Source organism: Saccopteryx bilineata, chromosome 11 (genome assembly GCF_036850765.1).
Source record: "Saccopteryx bilineata isolate mSacBil1 chromosome 11, mSacBil1_pri_phased_curated, whole genome shotgun sequence".
NCBI lineage: Eukaryota > Metazoa > Chordata > Mammalia > Chiroptera > Emballonuridae > Saccopteryx > Saccopteryx bilineata.
In genome coordinates, this window is record NC_089500.1 from 54,028,146 (window position 1) to 54,055,474 (window position 27,329).

The 27,329-nt window shown below is 47.1% G+C and overlaps 1 protein-coding gene across 3 annotated transcripts in view; it reads right to left on the minus strand.

Annotated features, from left to right (window-relative positions):
• Positions 1-2,922: 2,922 nt before the first annotated feature.
• The window catches only part of L3MBTL4 (L3MBTL histone methyl-lysine binding protein 4), a 398,557-nt gene continuing 374,150 nt past the window's right edge, over positions 2,923-27,329 (minus strand). For 2 of the 3 annotated variants that reach the window (XM_066247317.1, XM_066247315.1), the window contains exons 16-17: positions 8,101-8,163; positions 2,923-4,914 (exon numbers count right to left, since the gene is read on the minus strand). In XM_066247317.1, the coding sequence (XP_066103414.1) occupies positions 4,747-4,914; positions 8,101-8,163 (231 nt within the window). In that variant the 3' untranslated portion in view covers positions 2,923-4,746. The remainder of the gene's footprint in view (positions 4,915-8,100; positions 8,164-27,329) is intronic. The other variant, XM_066247318.1, reaches the window with a different exon arrangement.

A 27,329-nucleotide genomic window follows, 5' to 3' on the forward strand; every position in this document is an offset into this window, starting at 1 on the left:
GTAACACGAACTTATTTTTATTTTATTTTATTTTTTTAATTTTTTATTTTTTTCTGAAGCTGGAAATAGGGAGAGACAGTCAGACAGACTCCCGCATGCGCCCGACCAGGATCCACCCGGCACGCCCACCAGGGGCGATGCTCTACCCGCCAGGGGTGATGCTCTGCCCACCAGGGGGTGATGTTCTGCCCCTCTGGGGCGTTGCTCTGCTGCGACCAGAGCCACTCTAGCGCCTGGGGCAGAGGCCAAGGAGCCATCCCCAGCGCCCGGGCCATCTTTGCTCCAATGGAGCCTTAGCTGCGGGAGGGGAAGAGAGAGACAGAGAAGAAGGAGGGGGTAGGGGTGGAGAAGCAAATGGGAGCTTCTCCTATGTGCCCTGGCCGGGAATCGAACCCGGGTTCCCCGCATGCCAGGCCAACGCTCTACCGCTGAGCCAACCGGCCAGGGCGCAAACTTATTTTTAAAGAAATCTTTCTTGTGAATACATTATTCATTAATATATTTATTCACGGGAAGGCTATATAAGAATTCTCTGAATATTCAAGGATCTATTAACAAATATATTCCTTATGATAGTATTTATAAGGATAATAAGGTTTAAGAAGAATTTATAAGAAAAAAATATTCATGAAGAATATATTCTTAATTGTTAAGAATATATTCATAGGAACACCTCACATTCAAGAGTATATTTTTCTGCCTTGGTAGTTACAGGAACAAACAATATTCTTTAAAATGATCTGAGGCAAAACACAATGCAATCAAAACTCAATACTTCAAAAGAAATGAGTGAATGGGGCAAGCTGGTCTTTGCTGGCTGGTTAGGAATACCTCTAGGTTAGGCACCTGGATAGGCACTCAAATCTCAGGATTTGAGTCGGGGCCTCGTTGCCATTAGGTGCCAGACACCTTACATGTATGTGATGCCAGTTACATTTACATACGTGCACCTATCTGCAAAATAAAACTAAAAAACGCCTTGGAGTACAAATTATTTTGTTTTACAGAGAAGTTATGCTTCTTTAAGAAGTTGCAGAGCTGAGATCTAGATTTCAGTTTGGTTTATTTCATTCACCGATGCTACAAATAACTTCTTGTGTGGCTATTGAGTACAAGGTACTGTCAAATTCTTGAGAAGATAACAAGGTGGCAGCGATCTTCGTCTTCACAGATGCTCTAGACCAGGGGTCCCCAAACTTTTTACACAGGGGGCCAGTTCACTGTCCCTCAGACTGTTGGAGGGCCGAACTATAAAAAAAGAACTATGAACAAATCCTTATGCACACTGCACATATCTTATTTTAAAGTAAAAAAACAAAACGGGAAGAAATACAATATTTAAAATAAAGAACAAGTCAATTTAAATCAACACACTGACCAGTATTTCAATGGGAACTATGCTCCTCTCACTGACCACCAATGAAAGAGGTGCCCCTTCCGGAAGTGCGGCGGGGGCCGGATAAATGGCCTCAGGGGGCCGCATGTGGCCCGCGGGCCATTGTTTGGGGACCCCTGCTCTAGACCAGTGAGGGGAGACAAGCATGTGATAACAATGAAGAGTGAGGGGCAGTATGGTGGAGGCACAGCTGCTGTCAGGCCATTAAGTAAGTGGGAGCCTAACAGCTAAGGCGCCAAGAAGGATGACTGAGGAACGGTAAGGGGAAGTGGGAGACATCACTGCAGTCAGAGGCACCCGCTTTGACAAGAATGAGAGGGGCCTAAGTGAAAGGGGAGTGTGGAGAAAAGAGAGGAGCTCTGAAGTTAAGGCAGGGAGGGGTGAGGCCTGCCTGCCTTCAGGGCGCGGCGGCCAGCACTGCCGGCCAGCAGGAAAACTGACAGGCACTCTCTTCCTGTGTCTGTGCTCAGTGATGGGCTGCTGGAAGAGGAATTTATAGCCTGGAAACTGATAAAGAAAGCCAAGTGTAGTTTTCTGGCAGCTCCTGTGATGATGGTATCATTCACTCAGGTGAGGAAGACGAGGGTGGGGTCATCCGAGTTGCTTTTTGATTATGTCGTGGTTGAGGTGCTGGGTGAGTGAGGAGTGGGGCAGGCAGCTGGATATCTGGATCAAGCTCTGTCTGACCTCGCAGTCTTCTAGGAACACAGCAGTTCAACCTTAACTGGGCTTGTTTGGCATTATGTGTTCTGTTAGATCCTTCTGCTGAAATGTATTAAATATACGAACCCAAATCTCATGTCTTCCATGGAGCCTCTACAATGAGCAATTCTGAGTTTTTGTTTTTGTTTTTTGTATTTTTCTGAAGCTGGAAATGGGGAGAGACAGTCAGACAGACTCCCACATGTGCCCAACCGGGATCCACCCGGCACGCCCACCAGGGGCGATACTCTGCCCACCAGGGGGTGATGCTCTGCCCCTCTGGGGTGTCGCTCTGCCGCGACCAGAGCCACTCTAGCGCCTGGGGCAGAGGCCAAGGAGCCATCCCCAGCACCCAGGCCATCTTTGCTCCAATGGAGCCTTGGCTGCGGGAGGGGAAGAGAGAGACAGAGAAGAAGGAGGGGTGGGGGTGGAGAAGCAAATGGGTGCTTCTCCTATGTGCCCTGGCCGGGAATCGAACCCGGGTCCCCCGCACGCCAGGCCGACGCTCTACCACTGAGCCAACCAGCCAGGGCCAATTCTGAGTATTTTTTAAAATTAAATCTTGCAAGTTATTAACAGCTAAATTTACTTTCCTAAGAGAACTTATCCCAAGGGCTCCCACATGGTGACATCCTTGCTGGATGAAGCATGCGGTGCGAGCTTTCTCTGTCCACGGGGGAAAGAAACAGCCTCCGGGCTGTGGCACGGGAACAGGCTATAGCATCATATTCATTAAGGCAGAGCGGTGAACATTTTATTTTATCTGTTTATTATCTTTTAAAATATATTAAAATTTTAACATGAAGAAGCAAGAATTTTAATTGTACATGGCAGTCTATAGAACAACAACAAAAAAACCCCAAAAAACGAAACAAAGCTCCAACAAAACAAAAATTTACATCGACCGACAATATATTAAAATTCCATCTGTGTAAGAATCTATAGAAATGTAATATTTGAAAGATCACTTAAAGCTTTTTTCCCCCCGCGACCTAAAGTTTGAGAAACTCTCCAAGCAGAATCGATTTTCTTAAAGCAAATGATTCTCTTTTTTTGTATTTTTCTGAAGCTGGAAACGGGGAGAGACAGTCAGACAGACTCCCGCATGCGCCTGACCGGGATCCACCCGGCACGCCCACCAGGGGCGACGCTCTGCCCACCAGGGGGCAATGCTCTGCCCCTCTGGGGCATAGCTCTGCCGCGACCAGAGCCACTCTAGCACCTGGGGCAGAGGCCAAGGAGCCATCCCCAGCGCCCGGGACATCTTTGCTCCAATGGAGCCTTGGCTGCGGGAGGGGAAGAGAGAGACAGAGAGGAAGGGGGGGTGGAGAAGCAAATGGGCGCTTCTCCTATGTGCTCTAGCCGGGAATTGAACCCGGGTCCCCCGCACGCCAGGCTGATGCTCTACCGCTGAGCTAACCGGCCAGGGCAAGCAAACGATTCTTGATGAAGCAAATGGGTGTGGTCAGGCCTGAGTCCCTTTTATCCATTTCTTTCTCTCCCCACTAAGAAAAACAATGGCACTCCACTTCATGGGGCATTTGTAGCTCTTCCTATAGGAGCGTGCCAGCGAAGAAGCACTTGTCTTTAAAAGCACTTCCTCTAACAACAACAACACAGTTGGACTGACCCCACACAATGAAAGTCCCAGGTACAGTCGCTTGCACAGAACAAAGAAGGTCTGATAACAATCCAGAATCGTTCAAATAACAGCAAGCTCAGTGGGTGGGAGATTGTCCCTTTTAATGATGTGTCCCAGTAAAGATGGACACAAGGCTGGGATGCAGCACAACTCCTTGTGACACAGACAGACAGACAGACAGCAGGATAAACCAGGTTTGGGAGGCCCCTCAGCATGGCAGCCGGGCGGACTTTGTGCAGGTGGCTGTCTGGCTCCCTAAGTCAATGTGAGTGTCAGGATGAGGCCCCCTGCAGTTCCACACCCCGCCTGCCAGGCACTGCTGGTGGAGCGGCCTCAGGAGGGTCTCGCCGCTTCTACTATAGGCCTAGGCTGTTGTTAGGCGACACTGGGGGCCACCTCAGGAGACTCCATGAGCACACCCAGGAATCAGGCAATGGAATGAAAAGAATTATGAGTCATGAAGACATGTGCTTACTGGTATTATTTTTTAAAAGATTCACACTTTCCTGAGTAAAGTAAACGAAAATCTCATGAAATCTTTCTAAAGCCCTGGGCCTCTGCCTCCTAGCTGCACCACACCCAGGTGGCAAACTGCAGCGGAGCTCAGATGCTCCGGTGAGAAAGTTAACAATGGACGGATGAATTCTATTTTCTACTATTTTACCACTTGAGAGTTTTATGCTTTCAAAATGGGAAACGGCTTCTTTTAGAGTGAGGGAGAAGAGCAGAGGTGTGTGTGCGGGCATCTTTGGTCTGTTTGTGGCTACACAGCAGAGCAGAAAGGACCTCTACTGAAGGTAAAGACAGTCACAAACTGTACACGTGCCAGGGCCCCCATCCCTGGCGCTGGACCAGTCATGAGAAACATCTAAACACATAAGCCACAGCCATTTAAAAAGTCCAGGAATGCGGATATGACAATGGGGACATTGAAACAGAATCAACACGGACCGACTTGATTGCTGAGAGAAGCGGGTCCCAGGGCGGTGGTGCTCGGGCGGTGCGTTTAGCCCCTGGCTTCCTGGCCTGAGACAGGCGCTTCCTCAGGGAGGTCCAGGGAGCTCCTGAACATGAGGATCGAGTTATAAATCTTCAGTGCTGGGCCCAGTTTGATCTTCATCACTTTGACGATGTCCGTCTGGGTCAGGAGCAGGAAGGCTTTACCATCAATCTGCTGCATGTAAATAAATACATAGAAGGAAAAATAAAAAAGCCATGAGAGCCTGTTTACCCTCCGGTGACTCCTGGGTGCTGAGCCGTGTGACTCTGAACCCGAGCTCTCGGCCTCCCTGCGAAGCTCAGTGACAAGTGAAGGAGGCCATCCCGCGCCACCTGGTGCCAACTGTCACTCAGCTCCACGCCCCCAGGACTCCAAGACAAAGTTGAGTGAAAAAGGCTTTCACTCTGTTAAACAGGAATTCAGTATACACTTACTGCCCCCGGGCTCGATTTCTATTGCTATATTTTGAATATCGTGGCCTGAATTTGTATCAAGGGCCTTAAAAATAACTCACTTTCATCTGCCACATAAATCTCCAGGAATCGTCCCTGAGAGAACGCTGTGCAGTGAGTGCACTCTAGTGTTATTTATAATGGTGAATTATTGAAAGAAACCAAGCATTTGAGAAACAGCAGAAGTAAACTGATTATGGTCTCACCTGGCAGTGACCAAAATTCATGTCTCAATGAAACACTTAATGATTTGGGAAAATTTTCATGAATTGTTAACAAAACATGATATGGTGATACAGAAAAATTTCAGTTTTCATTTGTCAAATTAAATGGGCATGACTTCATGTCTACATATATGTAGTTAATTACCTAAAATCTTTGTACAAAATGTTAAGGGAAGTTATCTTTGGCTGGTGGAGTCCTGGTTTTGTTTTTTATTTTCTTCTTTTAGGATTCCTGTATGTTACTTTTTTCAATGATAAATGCTATAATAAGCAGAAATACATATAAAATAAATGTTTGTTTACTAGCTTTTAAGACATCCTGTGCTCTGAGATGTAACGGCGTTCCTGAGACTGATGTGACGGCCAGTGGCCACTGTGCAGACTGTGTTCCCACAGTTTCCAGAGGAAACTCCGTGTTGTCTCAGGGGTTGGCCTCCGGAGCCTGTGGGTGGGAGGTTCTACACCCAGGTAACCTATTTACATACACTGGCTCGGAATGAGTCCTGGTTCTGGAACTAGAAGGACAGGATGAAAGGGTTTTCTGGCCCTGGCCACTGGCTCAGTGGATAGAGTGTCGACCCGGAGTATCGATGTCCCGGGGTTCTATCCCTGATCAAGGCACACAGGAGAAGCGACCATCTGCTTCTCTCCCCCCCCCCCTTCTCCCCCTTCTCTCCTTCTTCCCTTCCTGCAGCCAGTGGCTCGATTGGTTTGAGCGCTGAACCCAGACGGGGGTGGATCCCGGTTGGGACACAAGAGGAATCTGTCTCCGCTCAGCTCACTTAAAAAAAAAAAAAGAAAAGAAAAGAAAAAAGAAAGTGTTTTCTGTGGTAACATTCTTTCATGAACTTAGTCCTATGTTTCTAACCCTCTTAAATGAATGATATAAACCTGTGGTACTGATGTCTCATTGATGAAGGAAGGGATCACCCGGGATCCCTGGTGAGGGTTTAAAAGTTTTAAAAGAGTTTTAAAAATCTTCCTGTGCATGTGTGATGTTGCCTGATGAAGAATCATCCATTTAGAAAGGGAACACCTTTCCTGGGGGTGAGAGAGTGTTTCCCAGATCGGAGGAGAGAAGTTCCCTGCTTCCATACCCTGACCTGGGCTCGGCTCCAGCACGTTCCGGCCACATCCACTGGCCAGATATTATTTGTGCTAGGAATAAGTAACGGCGGTGGCGATGGTGACGACAATAACAGTTAATGTTTATGGAGTGATAGTCTAATCTCCTCGATGTGTTTGATCATCTGAACAACCCCATAAGGTGGGTGAGAAAAAAAAACCTACGGTTAATTAGCCTATTGACTTGCCTGAGGTCACACAGCTTCAAAGAGATGACGTGGGGATGACAGGCAGGGCTCCTCGGTCTCCAGAGGAGGCCCTTTGGTCTCCAGTACTGCCACTTATTAAGCCCCAGCTCTAGGGCAAGAGCTGGGCTAGGTACTGTGGACACACTAATCCTGATCCTTAAAGGTCCCCTCACAGAACTCTGTGTTTATACAGAAGAGGTAAGAGAGATTTAAGGGACGTGCCCACGGTGACACTGCCATTCCTAAGTGCCAGGTTTGAGTAACTTGGCTTGCAAAGAAACTTGTGGGCACGGTGGGTCTTAGGTAGTTGCTTGATGCAGAGTGGCCCAAGTGTGAGGCTGGGCCAACTGGCCCAAGCTGTGCTGGGCTCAGGCGGAACCAGGAAAAACCCAGGTTTCCACTGGAAGCTGCCAAGACTGGCACCGCAGTGATCCAATACTGAGTTCCCTGGAACTCAGGGCTTGCCGGGGTTCTGAGGATCCAGGACCCCGAACTCACAGAGTACTTCCCCTGAGCCGTGTGTGCCCAACCTCTAGAGAGGGAGGGTGTGTGTCGCTCCCTAGAGTCTCCAGGAATCCAGTTTCCTTAGAGTTTGAGAGCAGTGCTGGGGGCTCTGGACTCAGGTGGATGCGTGCTGCACCCTGACTGCCCTTCTGATGCCCTCGGGTCCTCATCGCTGAGCCGCCCTAGAGAGTTGTGAGGACCCGAGGGCAACAACTGGACAGGGATGCACAGGGCCTGGCACGTGGCAAGCCTACGATAAACAGTAACTGTCGTTGTTATCTGCATTGTCATTCTGTAGCGGGCCCAGTCTCTTCTGGCGCCCCTAGAGCTATGGATATTAATTCCAGGATAAATGTTAAGCAGTTCGGTATGTGTGTAGCCAAGAGGAAGCAGGAAGCAGAAACCCCACAGAGGCATTTGTGGCTTCTCTGCGTTTCTCCCGAAGCGGCTGCAGTGCAGGGCTGCACAGGACGGCCCCACCGCCACTCTGGAGTGGACAACACCCCTCGCCCCTCTGGGGGCGGTCACATGGTGGGATTCCTCTCTGCCCCCAATGTCACCCGAAGTCACATTGCAGAGGCTTCACAACACCTCTGAGCATTAATTAATCAATGTGGTTAAACAGTCTGCTCCCTCAGCGCGCTGTGTGAGCCGGGGCACCACAGCATTCTGCGCTAAAGCACGGCACACCTACGCGAGCCAGAGACAGCGGCCGGCCCTGCTGTGCCGTCGACGGCCACGCTCCTTCCTGCTGGGACCTCCTTCTCTTGCCTCCCAAACTGCTCTTATTTATACTTAAGTAAATGGAAACAAAGCCCCTCTGGGTCTAGAAGTATAGAAATAGATATATAATTTTACATTTCCTACCTCTTTTTTGAAGTACTGTGCATGCTCTTCACAGCCCAGCAGAGACTGTATGAACTCCGCTACCTGCAGTGCAAGATGAAAGCCTGGTTTAAAACACGCACCTGAAGTAATGGCTTGGGTTGTAGTAATTCAACATTGGGCTAAAACATTCTTTGAATCCCTCAAACACCTGGGATTTGAATAGTTACTATCAAGTCACATTAGCATTCTCCAGCTCAGAAATTAGATCAGCCCCTCGTATCTTTACTGCCTTCTTATTTCCAGGCTGACCTACATGATGACAATGATAGTCTCCATCTGTGAGGAGTTCTGGCATTCTAGAACCTTCCCTCATCTGATTCTCCTGTCCACCCTGTGGGTAAGAGATGAGGCCAGGGGGTCTGTGCATGGCACTTACCACAATGTCTGTCAAAGATAAGGACATGTCCACCTGGCCTTCTGGTAGACCTGAGGGTCAGGTCCCATCTCATTTATCTGAGTGTCCAGTTCCTCACCCAAAGCCTGACTCACCACAGGGACTCCGGGATTTATGTGAAGGACCCACTTAAATAACTATGAAGCTGAAACCCAAAGAGACTTAATAACTCACTTAAGGTCAATCACGGCCATTAGGTGCCAACGATGGTTTTGGAACTGAAGTTTCCTGACTCCTAACTCTGAATTCTGGAAAACTGGTTTCTTTGGTTCAATTTCCCAGCCTTACCTTTTCCTCTCTCTCCATCCACACATGCCCCAAACTCCTTCTGATAATAGAGATCCGGCAACGATCTGGCTACAAGCTCAGGAAGTCACTGAGTGTTCCCAGGGGATACTTTGGAGGAGCTGACTGACAAATGTGATGAGATGTAGATTCCTAACAACCAGAATAGCCCTGGGTTCCAGCCACTTCTGGCAAGGTCCAGCACTGCCACAGCAGGGGTAAACGGTAAGCTAGAAAGCAATGGGAAATGAATCCTGGGACGAAGACTTTCTAGGAGGAACTGTCTTGCTGATTTTTTGTCTCTTCTTTCTTTTTGGCTCGTGGCCTCTTGTGTGGACTGAACTGTGTACACACGAGTTTCGTTCCTGTCTCCTGGGAAGGCCCACAGGAAGGCTAGAGAGCCCAGGCCTTGTGCCCACGTGTCCTGCAGTCAGACAGCTCTGGGAGTGCCTGCTCCCGTCAGGGGCTCCAGAAGACATCAGCAGACTTTGGCACCTCCCCGCACTTTGCAGAAGAGAATAGCACAGGATTGGCTTATTTCCACTTAACAGAGCGAACTGGGCCAACACCCACAGGGCGAACCTCAGCCCCGACACCTGTGTGTGCCCGTCTTCGAGCTCTGTTCCTGTTCCGTAGACTCACAGCGGTGTTTAGCCTGTCTAGTATAAAGATTTCAGAGCATCTTCTTAGGGACAATGAGTATATTCACCTCTGATTCTGCAAAAATATTTAATCATGAGTCACTGGCAATCATCTTAAAGTGTGAGATGATGAGGAAGAAAAAAAAAAAAGAATCCTTTCAAACCAGTCATTATGCTGCCACACAATGGCACCTTTAAGCCACAGGGACATCTGGGAGTGTCAGTGTGCGCCCGTCTGGCCTCCTCTGCTCTTACAATTCCCAGCCACTGCACCTGTGAGCCCAGAGCTCTGGCAGCCCATGTATCCAGGGAGCCGAGTCTGCTTGCTGAGATAACAGTTTCTGTTTCCCAGGTGGACTAGAAACACGAAACTTATTTCCAAGGAGCTGAGGGAAGCCTTGGAATACTGATGGCCAAGTGGCAGATGCATGGTTACTGCTGCAGGTGACAGCAGTGCTTACAGAGTTTCTGGGACCCGGGACACTGATTTAGAAAGAAGCCAAGACACAAGGTTATCCAGGAAGTGGCAGAGCCTGGATTCGAACCCAGGCCAACGGGTTCCAAGGCTTGCTGCTCCTCATGATGGGCTCTCAGAATTGAATTGGCAGCCATCCTGGGAGGGTGGGTGCCTCACAGGCGCCATAGAAATGCACATGTTCACAAAGACGATAGACACCTCGGTCCTAATGGGTCCCTCTGTCTGCTGCATGTCTGAACATCGGGAGCTCATCCTGTCCTCTCATTCCCTACAGGGGTCTCCAAAATTTTTACACAGGGGTCCAGTTCACTGTCCCTCAGACCATTGGAGGGCTGCCAAATACAGTGGTCCTCTCACTGACTACCAATGAAAGAGGTGCCCCTTCCAGAAGTGCAGTGGGGGCTGGATAAATGGCCTCAGGGGGCCGCATTGCGGCCCGTGGGCTGTAGTTTGGGGATGCCTGCTAGGCTGCTCTTCTGGTCCCGTATGTCCCGACCACGGCTCCAAGTGAGGCTCTTCTGGGTGCTGGGAAGGCTGGGCCTGTGATCAGGTTGAGCCCGAACTTTACATGAGTTAAAGGTTTGATTGGTGGTGGGAGGAGAGAGGAAAATGGCTAGGGAGGAATGACTTACTAGTCACCATGTGCATGGTCCAATATGCAAGAATGGCTTCTAGAGAGGACAGAGGGCATCTCAGGTGGGAGCTCAGCAAACACACCCCAGGGAGGAGGCGGTAGCTGGCACGGGACTGCTGGCTCTCGGCACAGATCATCGCAGGCCCAGGGCCACGGCAGGACCGTGTCATCAGTAGGCGAGTCCAGCTTGCTACAGCCGCAGAGCAGAAGGGGAGGGGTGGGAAAGGCAGGCGGAGGGCTGTGGCCTCCAGGGGTGCCCTTGTACTTCTGTCAGCAGGCCCCGGGGAGCTCTGGAGCCACCCCTGGGTCTCTACCCTGACCACACCTTGGAACCAGCTGGAGAGCTTTAAAAACCACTGCAGACAAGGCTCAGGCCACAGAGGTGAACCGGGATCAAATGCGCAGCATCTAGTTTTGGACTCCTCAGTTGATCCTAATGGGCGAGTAGGGCCCAGGACAAGGACAGCAGTGTTAGAGAGAGAGCCTGAGAGAGACCTGGCAGTGTGTGCATGGGCTGGGCCTGACACAGCTGGGAGGCGGCTGCAGAAGGCTGTGGGGGGCACGGCAGGCCTGGAGGCTCAGCGCCAGCATGGCAGGGAGCCGGCGGCAGCAGGAGCTGCAAGGTGAAACCCCGAGCACCTGCCCACAGGCCGGGAGAGGCGTGGAGGGATCGAGGGAAGCGGTCCAGGGCAGGGTTCTGAGCCCCAGCGCCCCCTGCCTGCTGGGCCCATCTCCCTGTGCTGTGGCCGCCTGTGTACTGCGGGTGGTTAGCGGCAGCCGTGCCCCACCTGCCAGGTGCCAGCAGTACACCCCCCTGCGACAACCAGAAACTTGTCCAAACGTTGCCAACATTGCCCTGGTTCAGAGCCACTGCTCTAAAGGAGGGTTCTTTTGCAATGACTTTTTTTTTACAGAAAGAGGGGCAGAAATGTTGTAAGGGAAATTAAAATATATAGAAAAGAGGGACCAAGAATTAGCTGAAGACATACATATCACTGTACCTCCATCACTATCTTCTGTGGGAAACCATGCCACCAAGAGGACCCCTGGGTCCCCACAGGCAAAGTCAAGTGTGTGGAGAGAGATGGCCTTTTAAAATACATTCTCCAGGAACTTCTGCTCACAGCACAAGGGCTGAGTGTTGTTTCGATGGTTTACGTAGGTTAAAAATATCCTTTGCTGAGCGAACAAATGAAAAAAAGGATCACCTAACTTGTGGTGGCGCAGTGGGTAAAGCGTGGACCTGGAACACTGAGGTCGCCAGTTCGAAACCCTGGGCTTGCCTGGTCAAGGCACATATGGGAATTGATGCTTCCTGCTCCTCCCCCCTCTTCTCTCTCTCTCTCTCTCTCTCTCACTCTCTCCTCTCTAAAATGAATAAATAAAAAAATATTTAAAGAAAAAAGGATCACATTTCCTCTTCTTAGTATTGTTAGCAAAAAAAAAAAAATCCACGGCAAAGGTAGGTTGGGTTTTTAAGTAGGAATAAATAATGTGTTAAACCAAGGAGTACAGAGACCAGTGTGAGCAAGGTGTCCCTAGGAGCAGCGTCAGCGCAGCTGGGCTGCTCATCTTCCGTGTCACCTTCCGCGTCAGTCAGTCTGTCTCCCTCAGACAGCGGGGGCAGAGACATCAAGTTTGCTTTACCATCTGTCTGAAAATTCTTTTTGGAAAGAGATTCTAATTCTATTTAACCCATCTTTCCTTTTACAAAGAGAAGAGCAAGTTTCATGAAATCTAACAGGCAGACTTTTTTCCTCCAGAATTGAAAAATATCTAAAGGCTTTGACCATGACTCAATATTATTAGTCAAGATCTAGTCCCCTAAAAGGAAATTATATTTTAAGCTTTAGTAGAACACCAACTTTGCTACAGATTTTCTAAATGTACAGTGATGAGCTTTAACATACCCTGGAGTTATATCAGAGTTTCTCTCTCATTCTCTCCTTAAAAACTTTTCTTGGGTCTTCAAATTTTTTATAAAAACCGCCCACTTTTGCAGTGCTGGTCAATCTGATCCCTACTGTGCAATCAAACAGCACTGCGATTGGCCCACCATGAAAGCTGAACCGCCCACTAGTGGGCGGTAGGGACCAGGTTGACCAGCACTGCAAAAGTGGGCGGTTTTTATAAAAAGTTTGACGACCCCTGGATGGGAGCAAGCTCTACGAGAGAGGAAAGTACCACCTGTTTGCGCCCAACCAAGATGGCTGAGTGAACCTGTCTGCTTTTCTGTGGGAATGGCGGCTCTGCAGGAGTCCGGGGGCCAGCGACCTCGGCTTCGGCTTCAGGAAAGCACCGCTGGTGTGGAGGCTGATGTGTGGGTGTTCCCTGAATCCTGAGAGCACAGTGTCCCTCCCACAGCTAAAGCCACGGCCTTGTTATGGAAGGACACTGAGCGAGTTAATTCTAGCAATGACACAGCAGTTTGGCAAAGACTAAGAACGATGACAGACAGCGTGCGGCTCTTAGATGGGCCCCATCGCTTTACCCAACTTACTTCCCAAGCGACCTACTTTTCCTGGCGTCCTCGTGGATGGAGCTCAGCAGGCCTTATTTTCTTCAGTGGGAATGCTGCTCCCTTAAATCTTTTCAAATGGTGGTGTTTTCCATTTTGCTGAGCCTGTAGCTGTGTGCCTGATTGTACTGATGCAGTCCGCTGGGGACCATGTTTCCAGCCTGGCTCTCATTTTTTAACAGTGCGGTTTATTTGCCCCCCCTTTTTTTGAGGGCTCTGTGTTAGCAACTTCTATGCTTAGTTAGCAATCCCCTGAATTTGTCAAAAACACTCCCCTCCTGATGGCAACCACCATCTTTTAAAGTTAATGGACATTTAGGGAGCACTTACTTGAGGCTGGTGTGATTTATACATACTGCTTTAAAAAGCATTTTTGAAAATAAGAACTACAAGTACCCATGTGTGAACCAAACATACCTGAGTCACATAGAGCATATATGCTATAATGCGCATATAATATGTCACATTCAGCCCCCATGTGCCCACGGACACCTGGCAGGAGGGTACTGCATAAAATTTACCTTCCCATTATTCATTCATTTCCTCACTCACATAAAGGACAGACACCTATTCTGGGCAAGATACTTTGCTACAAAGATGTAAAAAGATATAAGGATATTTTAGTCCCTGCTCTTAAACACCTATACTGTTCTATAAAATATTTCTATGATCCAGAGTAAGAAATACACTTCACACCGACCATAACTTGAGTGTGTGCACACACCCATTCATTTCTAATAAAAGTTTAATAAACTTTCTACAATTATGCACTTTCATTTTAGAACCACCACAATGGTTTTAAAGCCCAGCTGTGCTTTGACAAACACTGCTCCTGTAGAGACAGCCAGTGACGAGGGTTAAAGGCCAGCTCCCGTGCTCTGGAAGTGTGAGAAGGCCCCGCCTGGGCTGGCTTCTCTTCACAGGTGACACAGAGCAGAGGAGAGCTGAGGTCCTCCTCCCAGACAATGGAGGCAGACAAAAGGGACTGTCCTTGCCCTGCTTTGTCTTCCGTCAGAGACAGCCACCCCCCTTCAGTCTCAGTGAATGGCCCTCACACCAAGACACACAAGTCCATTTCCATCAGGCCCTGACCCTGTCTGCTGTGCTTTTTCTCCCATGGGGACAGGGCACAAAACACACCCTTCCTCCCCATGTTCCCGCTGGCCCCAAACTGCCTTTTCAAATCCCCACCACCCCGCATGCCATTTCTCATGTGGTGCAAGTAACAGCTGTAAACCTGGCTGCTGCCACTCTCTGGGATGCCCCCTGAATGGACTCCCTTCTGAGGAGTGCTTTACTGTCAAAGCGACACACTGAACCATCACAAGGCCCACACTTTCAACCCATCAGATTCTTCTTGAGGACCCAGCGTGGTGCTAGGAAATAGGAGTGTGAAGATAGTGACAGAAATTTAGGATGCGGTCCTTGCCCTCAAGAGCATCTCGTTAGGTCAATATCAAGACTACAATGTATACATGAAAAAGTTACCCAGCCTCCTTTGCAGGGCTCCCTGGAGGGGAGCGATGGCGATGGAACATCAGTAGCAGGAGCCTTTTTTTTTTTTTTTTTGTATTTTTCTGAAGCTGGAAATGGAGAGAGACAGTCAGACAGACTCCCGCATGTGCCCGACAGGGATCCACCTGGCACGCCCACCAGGGGCAACGCTCTGCCCACTAGGGGGCGATGCTCTGCCCCTCCGGGGCGTCGCTCTGACAAGACCAGAGCCACTCTAGCACCTGGGGCAGAGGCCAAGGAGCCATCCCCAGCGCCCGGGCCATCTTTGCTCCAATGGAGCGTTGGCTGCGGGAGGGGAAGAGAGAGATAGAGAGGAAGGAGGGGGGGTGGAGAAGCAAATGGGTGCTTCTCCTATGTGCCCTGGCCGGGAATTGAACCCGGGTCCCCCGCACACCAGGCCGACACTCTACCGCTGAGCCAACCGGCCAGGGCTGGAGCACTTTTTGAAGACAGCATCTCCAATGGTGGTTTTATTCCCAATCTAGACAATCCCCACGGACTCTTCCAGGGATAAAGGCTGGGGGTCCATATGTACTCGATGACGAGGACACAGGAACGGTGGCCTCGTCTCCTCCATAACCCCTGATGCCATCTTTGGTCTTCTCCACAGTGAGTCTCTTCCTTTTGAAATCTTTTTTTAACCTAATAAGACCATCGACTTCCTTTTAATCACCTTTTACTTTCTCACTTTTGTTCAGTGCCAGACTTGAAACTTGTCAGATCAGAGCCCCCCTACAAATTTCCTATTCTGTGCTTAATGTTCCTAAAACAGCGGTTCCTATTCTTTTTGGATAGTGGCTCCCTTCAAAAAAAAATCAAAACACGTTTATTATTTTGAGTCCTCCTCTTAAGGAAAAAAATATATATACAGGCTACACACAATTTTTTCAAATCCCCTAAAACCCAATTCCACAGCCAGCCAGGAAGCCTTGACCCACATCTGAAAACAGGCACCTCCCCTGGGGCTTGCCTTCCGTGACGCCGCCCCCCCCCCCGCATCTCTTCGGGGTAACCCTTTCCAAACGCGGCCCTGGCACTGCCTACACGGGCCTGCTGACCTCTAGCCCTGCCACTCTCTCCGGACGGTCACCTGCTTGGTGAGCACTCGCTGTCATGTGTATTTCTGCCCACTGGAATAGCTGTTCCAAACTCACTGGTGTAATCTGCAGGGGTCTGGAACTCAAAATGTCCCATATTATATTCATCATCTTAACCTCCTGTCCCCAAATTGGATCTTTTCCCCAGAGTTTCGATTCTTTCAACAGCATCACTGTTTTCCCATTCCTTAGATAAACTCTAGGTCCCTGTGCTTTCACATTAGTATCCTAAGGAGGTTCTGGACTACAGTGCTGAGACTTTGCATGGAATCACAGTTGGTTCACTTAATTTCTCTCTCTCTCTCTCTCTCTCTCTCTCTCTCTCTCTCTCTCTTTTTGATAGAGACAGAGAGAGAATCAGAGAGAGGGACAGACAGGAAGGGAGAGAGATGAGAAGCATCAATTCTTCATTGAGGCACCTTAGTTGTTTGGTTCATTTCATCTCTTTATCTCAGTGCCTGATCTGTGTCCCTGTGTTGTTTAATTTGACTTTAAAACACATACTAGATTTGGGTGGTTCCTTCTCGTGTAGTGTCCAGCCCAGGCCCCGATTCTTCCACACTAGGAGTGTGGTGGTGACGTCTGCCCATCTCCCTCTCCTTGGCCTCTTCTCACTCTTACTCTTTTGGAAGATTTTTGCCATTCTCATCTTCTTGAAGCACCATCTTCACAAAGTAACTTTCTGCCTAAGACCCTATGATGGCCCAGAGTGTCCACCAACTAACACACATGCCGGTGCCTGACCCCACGCCTGGCCCAATGTAACCCTGGTGACCGAGGCCAGGCAGATTCACATTGGATTCGGGCAGACAGTAGATAAACTGCGAAGCCAGAAAGTATTGGGCCATACTCGTTTACTGGAGGCTCACAAATAAACAACAAAATAAAAGAGCTAATAAATAAAGGAGAATCTGCTACTCGCAGTAAGGGCAAGGGAGCAAGGAAAACCACAACTCATGGTGGCAAGAGAGCGATCTGGTAGAATCACTGCCCAGCGGAAGCACCCATAGCCTCATATAGGCTATGCACACATGCCTCTGCCACGTGCTCACGCACTGATCAAGCAAAGTGTTTGCAGCTGGTAAAGCTGCAAGCAAACCTAACACAGCTGTCCCAACTTCCCGCCCCTGGTCACTGTTCTCTACACCAGATTGGCAGTGTGCCTGGTAAGCAACACATCAGCTCTGGATATGGCTCACTATGTGACTTTAAGAAATGACTTAGTCTCAAGAAATTCCAAGGTGGTGGTAGAGTAGGTGACTATTACTCTCACTCCCTCCCTGGACCAAAATGGAGTTACAACTAAATGAAAGGTCAGTTATCCTGAAGACTAGATGAAGAGTTGTATATCCAAGGATTTACAGAAGAAGCCACATCCAAACTTGTAGGAAGTGCAGAAACACATAAAAGGCTGGCCCTGCTCCTCAGGGCAGTGGCTGAGCTTCCAGAGGGATATTCCAGAGGTGGGGGTAATTCCCTCTGAGAAAGGAAGGGCCTAAATCCCAATTCAGGCCACCCATCCCAGAGCTCGGAGCCTGGAATAGGTGCCCACAAAATATCCGGCTGCAAAAAGCATCCGTTTCTATCTGCCAGAAGGAGACAGGACTCTGCAGAGATGCAGACAACTTCTTAAAGGGCCAACACAGAAAACTCACCCTGGGCTCCAGAAGAGGGGGAGGGTGGAGTGGACTAGAGTCACATTACAAGAGTCAGGGCTTTGTGGCTCTGGGGAGAAACATGGGGGGGCAGCCACTAGGATCACTGTGCTGAGTCATTCCCCGATACCGCAGACGCCATCTTTCTTGGGTGGAACACTCCCCTCCCAGTGGCACCAGCCTGGGGGAAGCAACTGCGCTCCCCCTCGGAATCTCTCTCATCCCACTCTGTGGAGGAGTCATCTGCCTTGGCCAGCATGTAGAGGTCTGGGCCGAGTCAGGGGTTATCAGTGACTCAGTTGTCTGGCTTTGAGGGGACGCCATTTCCCCCACTGCCTTACATACCTGACTAGCACTTCCTCCTCTCAGGAGATTCAATAGAATGACCCTCTCGGCTTCAGGTAGACCCAGCTTCCAGGTTCTGGAGTCCTGCTTGTCTGACTCCTAAAGGCTTCCCTTGCCGAAGTGGAGGCAAAATCTGGGACAGGCTGAGCCCTGTGACTCGGGTGGAGGCTACTCCCACCACCACCCCTGAAGCCTGACTGACACCTCCCCTCAGTGGAAGATCCACTCGCCCCATCCTCGTGGCTCCACCAGAAGCTCTTTCAGTGACTGAGCCTGAAAGGAAGCCAGCAGGCGAAGGCACCCAGAAGCAGATCCTGAGGTGCCTTGGGACTTTTGCTGCCCCGCCCCTGGGCCTGGTGCTGGTAAAAGCCAATGCTGGGTTACAGCATGGTCCTTCTCATGTGCACCCAGGCCCCGTGGAGGCAGCCAAAAACTGTGGATGACTTGTAGCTCCAAACAGGTTGCTGAGCAAAGAGGACTGCTGGCTGCATCCAACAGGGGTCTGAAGTGCACTCTTTTTCTGGAGAATCTATAGGCAGACTCTCAGAAGGTCATTGAATCCCATGGGTTTAGAACGAGGCCAGTCTTTCCTCCAGCAGAAGACTCCCTTGCCATTTTCTCTGGCAGCATAGCTGAGGAGTTGGGGGGGCAGCTTCCTCCCCTCCTGAGGGCCTGTGACCACCCCCAGCAGAGGGCTGCCTGGATTTTCATTCCCAGGTCCAGCTGGCCCCATCCACTGGGTTCCATTTGGTTCTGTGGAGGGAAGGGAGCAGTGCAGAGCTGGGACCTGTGTTGTGACCCCTCAAAGCCTCCTGTCTGGGTTTCTGGTGGCACAACTCAAGAGCCAGCAGACGAGCACCTCGCTCTCTGCCTGAGGGCCTGTGCCACCACCAGCAGAGGGCTGCGTTGATCTCTCGGAGCAGGGACATCTAAAGTGTGCATCCCCCGCCCAGAGGCTCCAGTCCTCCAATCGTACAGGAGTGGCTACAGAGCTAAGGAGAGGAGAGTGGCCTGCCCCCTCCCATGACTCAGGCAGTGCTATGCCCAACAAAAGACCTTCTTGATCTGTTTGTCCATGCCCTGGTGGCCCATTTTGCCAAGTTTGCTCCTGCAGAGGGGACAGCTGGCTGCACCCAACCTGAGCCTGTGGTGCACTCCTCCTGTGGTCAGCTGCAGACTCTGGCAGAGACTGAGAGGTATGGCTCAGGAGTAGAGGCCATATTCTACCCAATGAGCACCTGACCACAGTGCCCCCAAGTGGAGGACCCACTGGCCCTGTCCTGCAGACCCGGTTGCCCTGTCCTACCAATCTTGAGCCCTGTGGAATTGTCAGAGGGGCATGACCAGCTTGGGTCCACTCTATAATCATTCTTCATGAGACTCTGGAGGAAGTCCAGGCAATCTCCAGGGTGGGGTGGAGGGAGAATCAGAGAAACCAGCAGGTGGACACTGATCTCAAGGACCCTTGGACTTCTATTAACTTGCCTCTAACTGAGAGCTACAGTAAGCCAATTCAGGAACATAGCCTGGTTCCTCCCACACATACCCAGGCCTAGTAGACGCAGCCATAAACAGGGAATAAAGTGGTAGCTCCGGACAGGTAGCCCAGGCTTGTTACACACAACATCTGACATCAAACAGCACTGGAGCCTGACCAGGCGGTGGTGCAGTGAATAGAGCATTGGACTGGGATGTGGAGGACCAAGGTTCGAGACTCCGAGGTCGCCAGCTTGAGCGCGAGCTCATCTGGTTTGAGCAAAGCTCACCAGCTTGGACCCAAGGTCGCTGGTTTGAGCAAGGGGTTACTCGGTGGCTGTAGCCCCATGGTCAAGGCACATATGAGAAAGCAATCAATGAACAACTACAGTGTCAAAACGAAAAACTAATGATTGATGCTTCTATTTTCTCTGTGTTCCTGTCTGTCTGTTCCTATCTATCCCTCTCTCTGACTCTCTGTCTCTGTAAAAAAACAAAACAAAACAAAACAACAACAACAAAAAACAAGCACTGGAGTCCTGACCAAAAGGGCCCAAAATCAATGCACCCAGCTGTGGGCTTCAAACCATACCACAGCTTGACCCAATTAAACACACAAATTGCACAGCCATAGGGAACCTCTGGCAGAAATCAGACAGGAACAACTTGGAGCAAACCCTGAACAGTGACTCATACAAGGTGAATGAGGTCTATCCTTATTATAATCAGCCAGTCTGAGGATTAACACTACCCAAAAATATGCCGACAGCACTCAAATCTCAACTATAACTAAAGAGGGCACATAACCCACATAAGAATCACTTCTGAATAACCTAGCTCAGATGATCTAAAAGGCTGTGGCACTGAGGCCCACAAGACACCTATCTCAGAAATCCCTCATAACATGCTTGGGATTATAGTAGATCTACCTAGTACACAGAGACAAACATAAAGAGGCACACAAAAATGGGGAGACAAAGAAATATGTTCCAAATGAAAAACAAGAGAAATCTCCAGGAAAGAATTAAATGAAATGGAAGCAACCAAGATACCAGATGCAGAGTTTCCAACAATGGTTATAAGGATGCTCAACGACGTTAGGGGAAGAATGAATGATCTCAGTGAGAATTTAAAGAGATAGTCAGCATTAAAAAGGACACAGAAACCAAAAAGAGAACCAGTCAAAAATGACAAATACAATATCTGAAACGATGAATATATTAGAAGATATCAGTAGCCAGTGAGGACAAGATAACAGTAAGCACCCAAGCACGTTATCAATAAGAAAGAATTAAGAAAGTTGACGAAAGTCTATAGAAGCTATGGGATAACAACAAATGTAACAACATCAGCATTATAAGGGTACCAGAAGGAGAAGAGGAAGAACGAAGGAGAGAGAACCTGTTTGAAGAAATGATGTTGGAAAATTTCCCTAACTTGCTGAAGGAAAAAGTCACACAAGTTTAAGAAGCCCAGAATCCCAATCAAGATGAAAGCAAAGAGACCCACACAAAGACACATCATACTAAAAATGACAAAGCTTAAAGACAAAGAGAGAATCCTAAAAGTAGCAAGACAGAGACTGTCGGTTACCTACACGGGAGCCCTCCTAAGGCTGTCAGTGATTTCTCAGCAGAAACACTCCAGGACAGAAGGGACTGGCATGAAATATTCAAAGTGATGAAAATCAAAGACCTACAACCAAGACTACTCTATTCAGCCAGGATATCATTTAAAAATGAAGGAGAAATAAAGAGCTTCCCAGGCAGAAAAAAAAAAAAAAAGGCTAAAGGAGCTCATTACCACTAAACCAGTACTGCAAGAAATGTTAAAAGGCCTGCTATAAGAAGAGGAAAGAAAAAAACAAATTGAGAGAAAGAGAATTATAGGTTTAAAGAATAATAAAATGGCAATAAATAAGTACATATCAATAATAACCTCAAAAGTAAATGGACTAAATGCTCCAATCAAAAGACATAGGGTAGCTGAATGGATAAGAAAACATGACCCATACATGTGCTGTGTACAAGAGACCCTCCTCAGAACAAAACATACACATAGAATAAAAGTGAAAGGATGGAAAAAATATTCCATGTAAGTGGAAATAAAATAAAAAAGCAGGGATAGCAATACTTATATCAGACAAGACAGACTTCAAAACAAAGGTCATAACAAAAGACAAAGAAGGTCACTACATTATACTGAAGTTAACAATATAGTAAGAAGCTATAACCCCTGTAAACATGTGTGCCCAACATAAGAGTTCCCAAATATATAAAGAAAATCTTGGTGGACATGGAGAAAGAGACTGACAGCAATATATTATAGTTATAGGAGGGGATTTTAACACCCCACTGTCACCAATGAATAGATCTTCTGAATAAAAATTCAAAGCAACAGTGACTTTAAATAATACACTGATCAGATGGATTTAATATTTACACATTTCACACCAAAACAGCAGAATATACATTCTTCTCAAGTGCACATGGAACTTTCTCAAAGATAGACCACATGTTAGGACACAAACGAAGTCTCAACAAATTCAAGAAGACTGAAATCATATCAAGCATCTTCTCTGACCAGAATGGTATGAAACCAGAAATCAACTAGAATAAAAAACTGAAAAACATTCAAACACATGGAGTCTAAGTAGCATGTTATTAAACAATGAATGTGTCAACAATGAAATCAAGAAATAAAATGTTATCTAGAAACAAATGAAAATGAGAACACAACAACCCAAAATCTATTTGACACAGTGAAAGCAGTCCTGAGAGAGAAATTTATAACATTATAGGCCTACTTCAAGAGGTAATCAAGATCTGGCCCTGGCCAGTTGGCTCAGTGGTAGAGTGTCGGCCTGGTGTGCAGGAATCCTGGGTTCGATTCCCAGCCAGGGCACACAGGAGAAGCGCCCATCTGCTTTTCCACCCCTCCCCCTCTCCTTCCTCTCTGTCTCTCTCTTCCCCTCCTGCAGCCAAGGCTCCATTGGAGCAAAGTTGGCCTGGGTGCTGAGGATGGCTCTATGGCCTCTGCCTCAGGCGCTAGAATGGCTCTGGTTGCAACCGAGCAATGCCCCAGATGGGCAGAGCATCGCCCCCTGGTGGTTATGCCGGGTGGATCCCAGTCGGGCACATGCGGGAGTCTGTCTGACTGCCTCCCCGTTTCCAACTTCAGAAAAATTAAAAAAAAAAGTAATAAAGATCTCAAATAAACAATGTAACCCAACATCTAAAAGCCCTAGAAAAAGAATAACATACAAGCCCAGAGAAAGTAGAAGGAAGAATATCATAAAGATCAGAACAGAAATAAATGACATAGAGACTAAAAAAAAAATACAAAAGATCAATGAAACCAAGAGCTGGTTCTCTGAAAAGATAAACAACATTGAACCTTTAATCAGACTCATCAAGAAAAAAAGAGAGAGGACCCCAATAAATAAAATTAGAAATGAAAGAGGAGAAGTAACAACTGAAACCACAAAAATACAACTGTAAAAAAAATACTATGAACAACTATATGCCAACAAATTGGACAACCTGGATGAAATGGAGCAATTCCTAGAAACATATAATCTTCCAAAACTGAATCTGGAAGAATCAGAAAACCTGAGCAGATTGATTATAACAAATGAAATTGAAATACAGTAGTTATCAAAAAACTCACAGCAAACAAAAGTCTTTTACCAGATTGCTTCACAGGTGAATTTTACAAAACATTTGAAGAAATAACACCTATCCTTCTAAAACTATCCCAAAGAATTCAAGAGGAGGGAAGCCTCCTAAGCTCATTTTATGAGGCCAGCATTATCCTAATCCTAAAACCAGATAAAGACACTACAAAGACTACAAAGAAAGAAAACTATAAGCCAATATTCCTGATGAGCATAGATGCAAAAATACTAAAAAAAAAAAAAAAAAGAAAAAAAGAAAAGAAAATACTAGCAAACCAGATCCAGAAATACAATAAAATATCATACATCACAATCAAGTGGGAGTTATTCTGGGGATGCAAAATAGGTACAATATTTGAAAATCAATAAATGTGACACATCACATAACAAAATGACAGATAAAATTCACATAAGCATATCAATAGATGGAGAAAAAGCATTTGATAAAATTTAGCACCCATTTATGATAAAAATTCTCAGCAAAGTGGAAATAGAGGGATCATTCTGCAATATAATACAGACCATATATGGCAAACCCACAGCCAACATCCATCCTAAACTAAAAACATTTAGCCTAAAATCAGGAAAGACAGAGATATCCACTTTCACTATTATTATTTGACACAATTCTGGAAGTTCTAGCCACAGTAATCAGACAAGGTGAAGAAATAAAAGACATCCAAATTGGAAAGGAAGAAGTCAAACTGTCAATATTTGCAGATGACATGATATTATACATAGAGAACTTGAAGGACTCTACCAAAAAACAACTTGATCTACCTGACCAGGCGGTGGCACAATGGATAAAGCATCAGTCTGGGATGCAGAGGACCCAGGTTGAAAATCCTGAGGTTGCTGGCTTAAGCATGGGCTCATCCAGCTTGAGCGTGGGCTTACCAGCTTGAGTGCAGGGTCGCCGGCTTGAGCATGGGGTCGCTGGCTTGAGCATAGGATCATAGGCATGACCCCATGGTCACTGGCTTGAGCCCAAAGACTGCTGGCTTGAGCAAAGGGTCATTTGCTCTGCTGTAGCCCCTTGTCAAGGCACATATGAAAAAAAAAAACAATCAATGAACAAACTAAGGTGTCACAACAAAGAATTGATGCTTCTCATCTCTCTCCCTTCCTGTCTGTCTGTCCCTATCTATCCCTCTCTCTGTCTCTGTCAAAACAAAAACAAACAAACAAACAAACAAAAAACTACTAGATCTAATAAATAAATTTGGTAAAGTAGTAGGATACAAAATATTCAGAAATCAGTGGCATTCTTATGCACCAATAATAAACTATCAGAAAAAGAAATTAAGAAACCAATCTTATTTACCAGTGCAACAAAAAATAAGGTACCTAGGAATAAATTTGACCAAAGAGATAAAACACCTGTACTCAGAAAATTATAGGACATTGAAGAAAGAAATTCAGGAAGATATAGATAAGTACAAGCATATACCATGTTCATGGATTGGAAGAATTAACATCATTAAAATGTCCATAGTACCCGAAGCAATCTAAAGATTCAGTGCAATGCCTATTAAAATACCAATGACTTATTTCACTGATCTAGAACAAATATTCCAAAAATTTATATTGAACAACAACAAAAAAAGACCCCTTATGGCCTCAGCAATCTTGAAAAAGAAGAACAAAGCTAGAGGTATTACAATACCTGATATCAAACTATACTACAAGGCCCTTGTAATCAAAACAGCTTGGTACTGGCATAAGAACAGGCATATAGATCAATGAAACAGAGCAGAGAGCCCAGAAATAAACCCATGCTTTATAGTCAATTAATATTTGATAAAGAAAACAAGAACATACAGTGGAGTAAAGACAAGTCTCTTCAATATTTGGTGTTGGCGAAATTGGACAGTTACATGCAAAAAGTGAAACTAGACCACATTTTTTCATTATACACAAGAATAAACTAAAAAATGTATAAAAGACTTAAATGTAAGTCACGAACCATAAAAATTCTAGAAGAAAACACAAGCAGTAAAGGCTCAGACATTTTTCCCAGCAATATTTTTACCTCCCCAGGCAAGGGAAACAAAGGAAAAAAATAAACAAATGAGACCACATTTGAATAGCAAAAGAAACTTTCAACCAAATCAAGAAGAAACCCACTGCATAAGAGAACATATTTGCTCATGATACATCTGATAAAGGGTTAATTTCCAAAATATATAAGGAACTTATACAACTCAACACCAGATAGACAAACTATCTAATTTAAAAATGGGCAAAGGCTCTGGCTGGGTTGCTTAGTGGTCAAGTGCCTGTCTGGTGTGTGGTTGTCCCAGGTTTGATTCCCAGTCAGGGCACGCAGGAGAAGTGACCATCTGCTTCTTCAACCCCCCCCCCCCCCTTCTCTCTCTTTCATTCTCTCTCTTCTCCTCCTGCAGCTATGGCTCAGTTGGTTGCAGTGCTTGGCCCTGGGTGCTGAGGATGGCCCTGTGGAGCCTTCACCTCCCATGTTAAAAATAGCTCAGTTGCGAGCATGGCCCCAGAGCATCGGCCACAGACAGGGGTTGCCAGGTGGATCTCAGTTAGGGTGCATGTAAAAGTCTGTTTCCCTATCTCTCCTCCTCTCACTTGGAAAAGAAGAAAAACAGTGGACAAAGGACGTGAATAAATGTTTCTCCAAAGCGGACATATAGATGGGCAATAGATGTATAAAAAAATGCTCAAGTTCACTAATCATCAGAGAAATGCAAATTAAAACCACAATGGGCTATCACCTCACACTTGCCAGAATGGCTGTCATCAATAAATCAACAAACAGCAAGTGTTGGCGAGGATGTGCACTGATAGTGGAATGCAGACTCATGTAGCCACTGTGAAAAATGGTATGGAGTTCCCTCAAAAAATTAAAACTGCCTTTTGACCCGGTGATCCCACTTCTGGGAATGTATCCTAAGAATCTTGAAACACTAATTTGAAATAATATATGCAGCCCTCCTTCACTGCAACATTATTTATGATAGCTAAGCTATGGAAACAGCCCAAGCTCCCATCAGTAGGTGAGTGGATAAGAAAGCTGTGGTACATTTACACACTGGAATACTACGTGGCTGTAGAAAAGAAGGAAATCTTACCTTTTGTGACAGCATGGATGGACCTGGAGAGTGTTATTCTAAGTGAAACAAGCCAGCCAGGGAAAGACAAATACCATATGATCTCATTTATATGTGGAATTTAATGAATAACTTAAACTGATGAACAAAAGAAAACAGAGACATGGATCCATGGAACAGACTGACAGCTATCAGAGGTGACGGGATTTGGGGGGCTGCACGATAGAAGGTGAAGGGATTAAGAAAAAAACAACAATATGTACATAACATATAGACACAGACAACCGTTGTGGCGATGGACAGATGGAAAGAAAGGTGGGTGGTAGAAAGGGGGAAAAGTGAGGACAAGAAGCTTCGCTTGGGGCAAGGGGTACATGATGCCGTGTGCAGATGATGTTTTATGAGTTTCATACCTGAACCTTTACCCCATATATATTCAATTGAAATAATAAAATAATTTTAAAAAATGACAGTCTTTAGTGCCTCAATTTCTCTTTCTATAAAATCAGAGTACTTGCTCTAGTATAACTGTATTAATACTGTTTGCTATCATTATCAATGTTAGTAAAGAATGCATGGTGTATTGGCCATCCTGGCATATATCATACACTCCTCCATGCAACCTCCTATTGTTCCCTTCTTTTTGGAATGAGAACTGGAATGTCTTCCCTTCTTCTATTTAGATATATCCCACTTTTGGTTTCAAAATTCAGCTCATGGTGCCCTGGTCAGTCACCATGCCTTCAACAAACATTTATCGTGTTATTTACTAAGTGTGGGATATAGCAAGAGGTTTTCAAGATACATGCTAAATGACTGAGATAAGGTCTCTTCTCATTTGTTCAGGGGTCAGACCGGTGAGTGCTGGGGCAGACAGAAGACTCAGATGACCGGGGAGCACAGACAGGATGACTGACCCAACCCAGAGGCTTCTGCAGGGAGCACCGAGCTGAGCAGATGGCGGCTGGTGGCATTTGAGGCAGTGGTAGCAACTGTGTCGATATAAGAATAGGCAGGGTCAGGGGAGGAGCCGGGCCCCGCAGCCCAGAGCGGGAGGGCTAGTTGGGGCGGGGCGGAAGGTCAGATTGAAAATGCAGGCCCGGCAGCCATGCAGGCTCAAGGATATGCTGAGGATGTGGCTGGAGAGCCCGCACTGCGTTAAGTCGGGTGGAGACACAACCGGAACTGAACTCGCGCTTCTCTACCATGTTCACCGACTCTCAGGACGCAGCTGCTCTGCGCATCCACGTAGGGCTGGGGCTGCATCCCGGCTGGGCCCTCCCCATGACATCTCTCTGAGCGGGACAGTGACGGTGCGAGGAGCCAGGAGCACGGCCACTCTCAGTCTTTGAGAAAGGCAAAACTTCAGATGAATGTCTTGAAAGGCAGGGATGAATAACTTGCCCTTGTGTTCTGT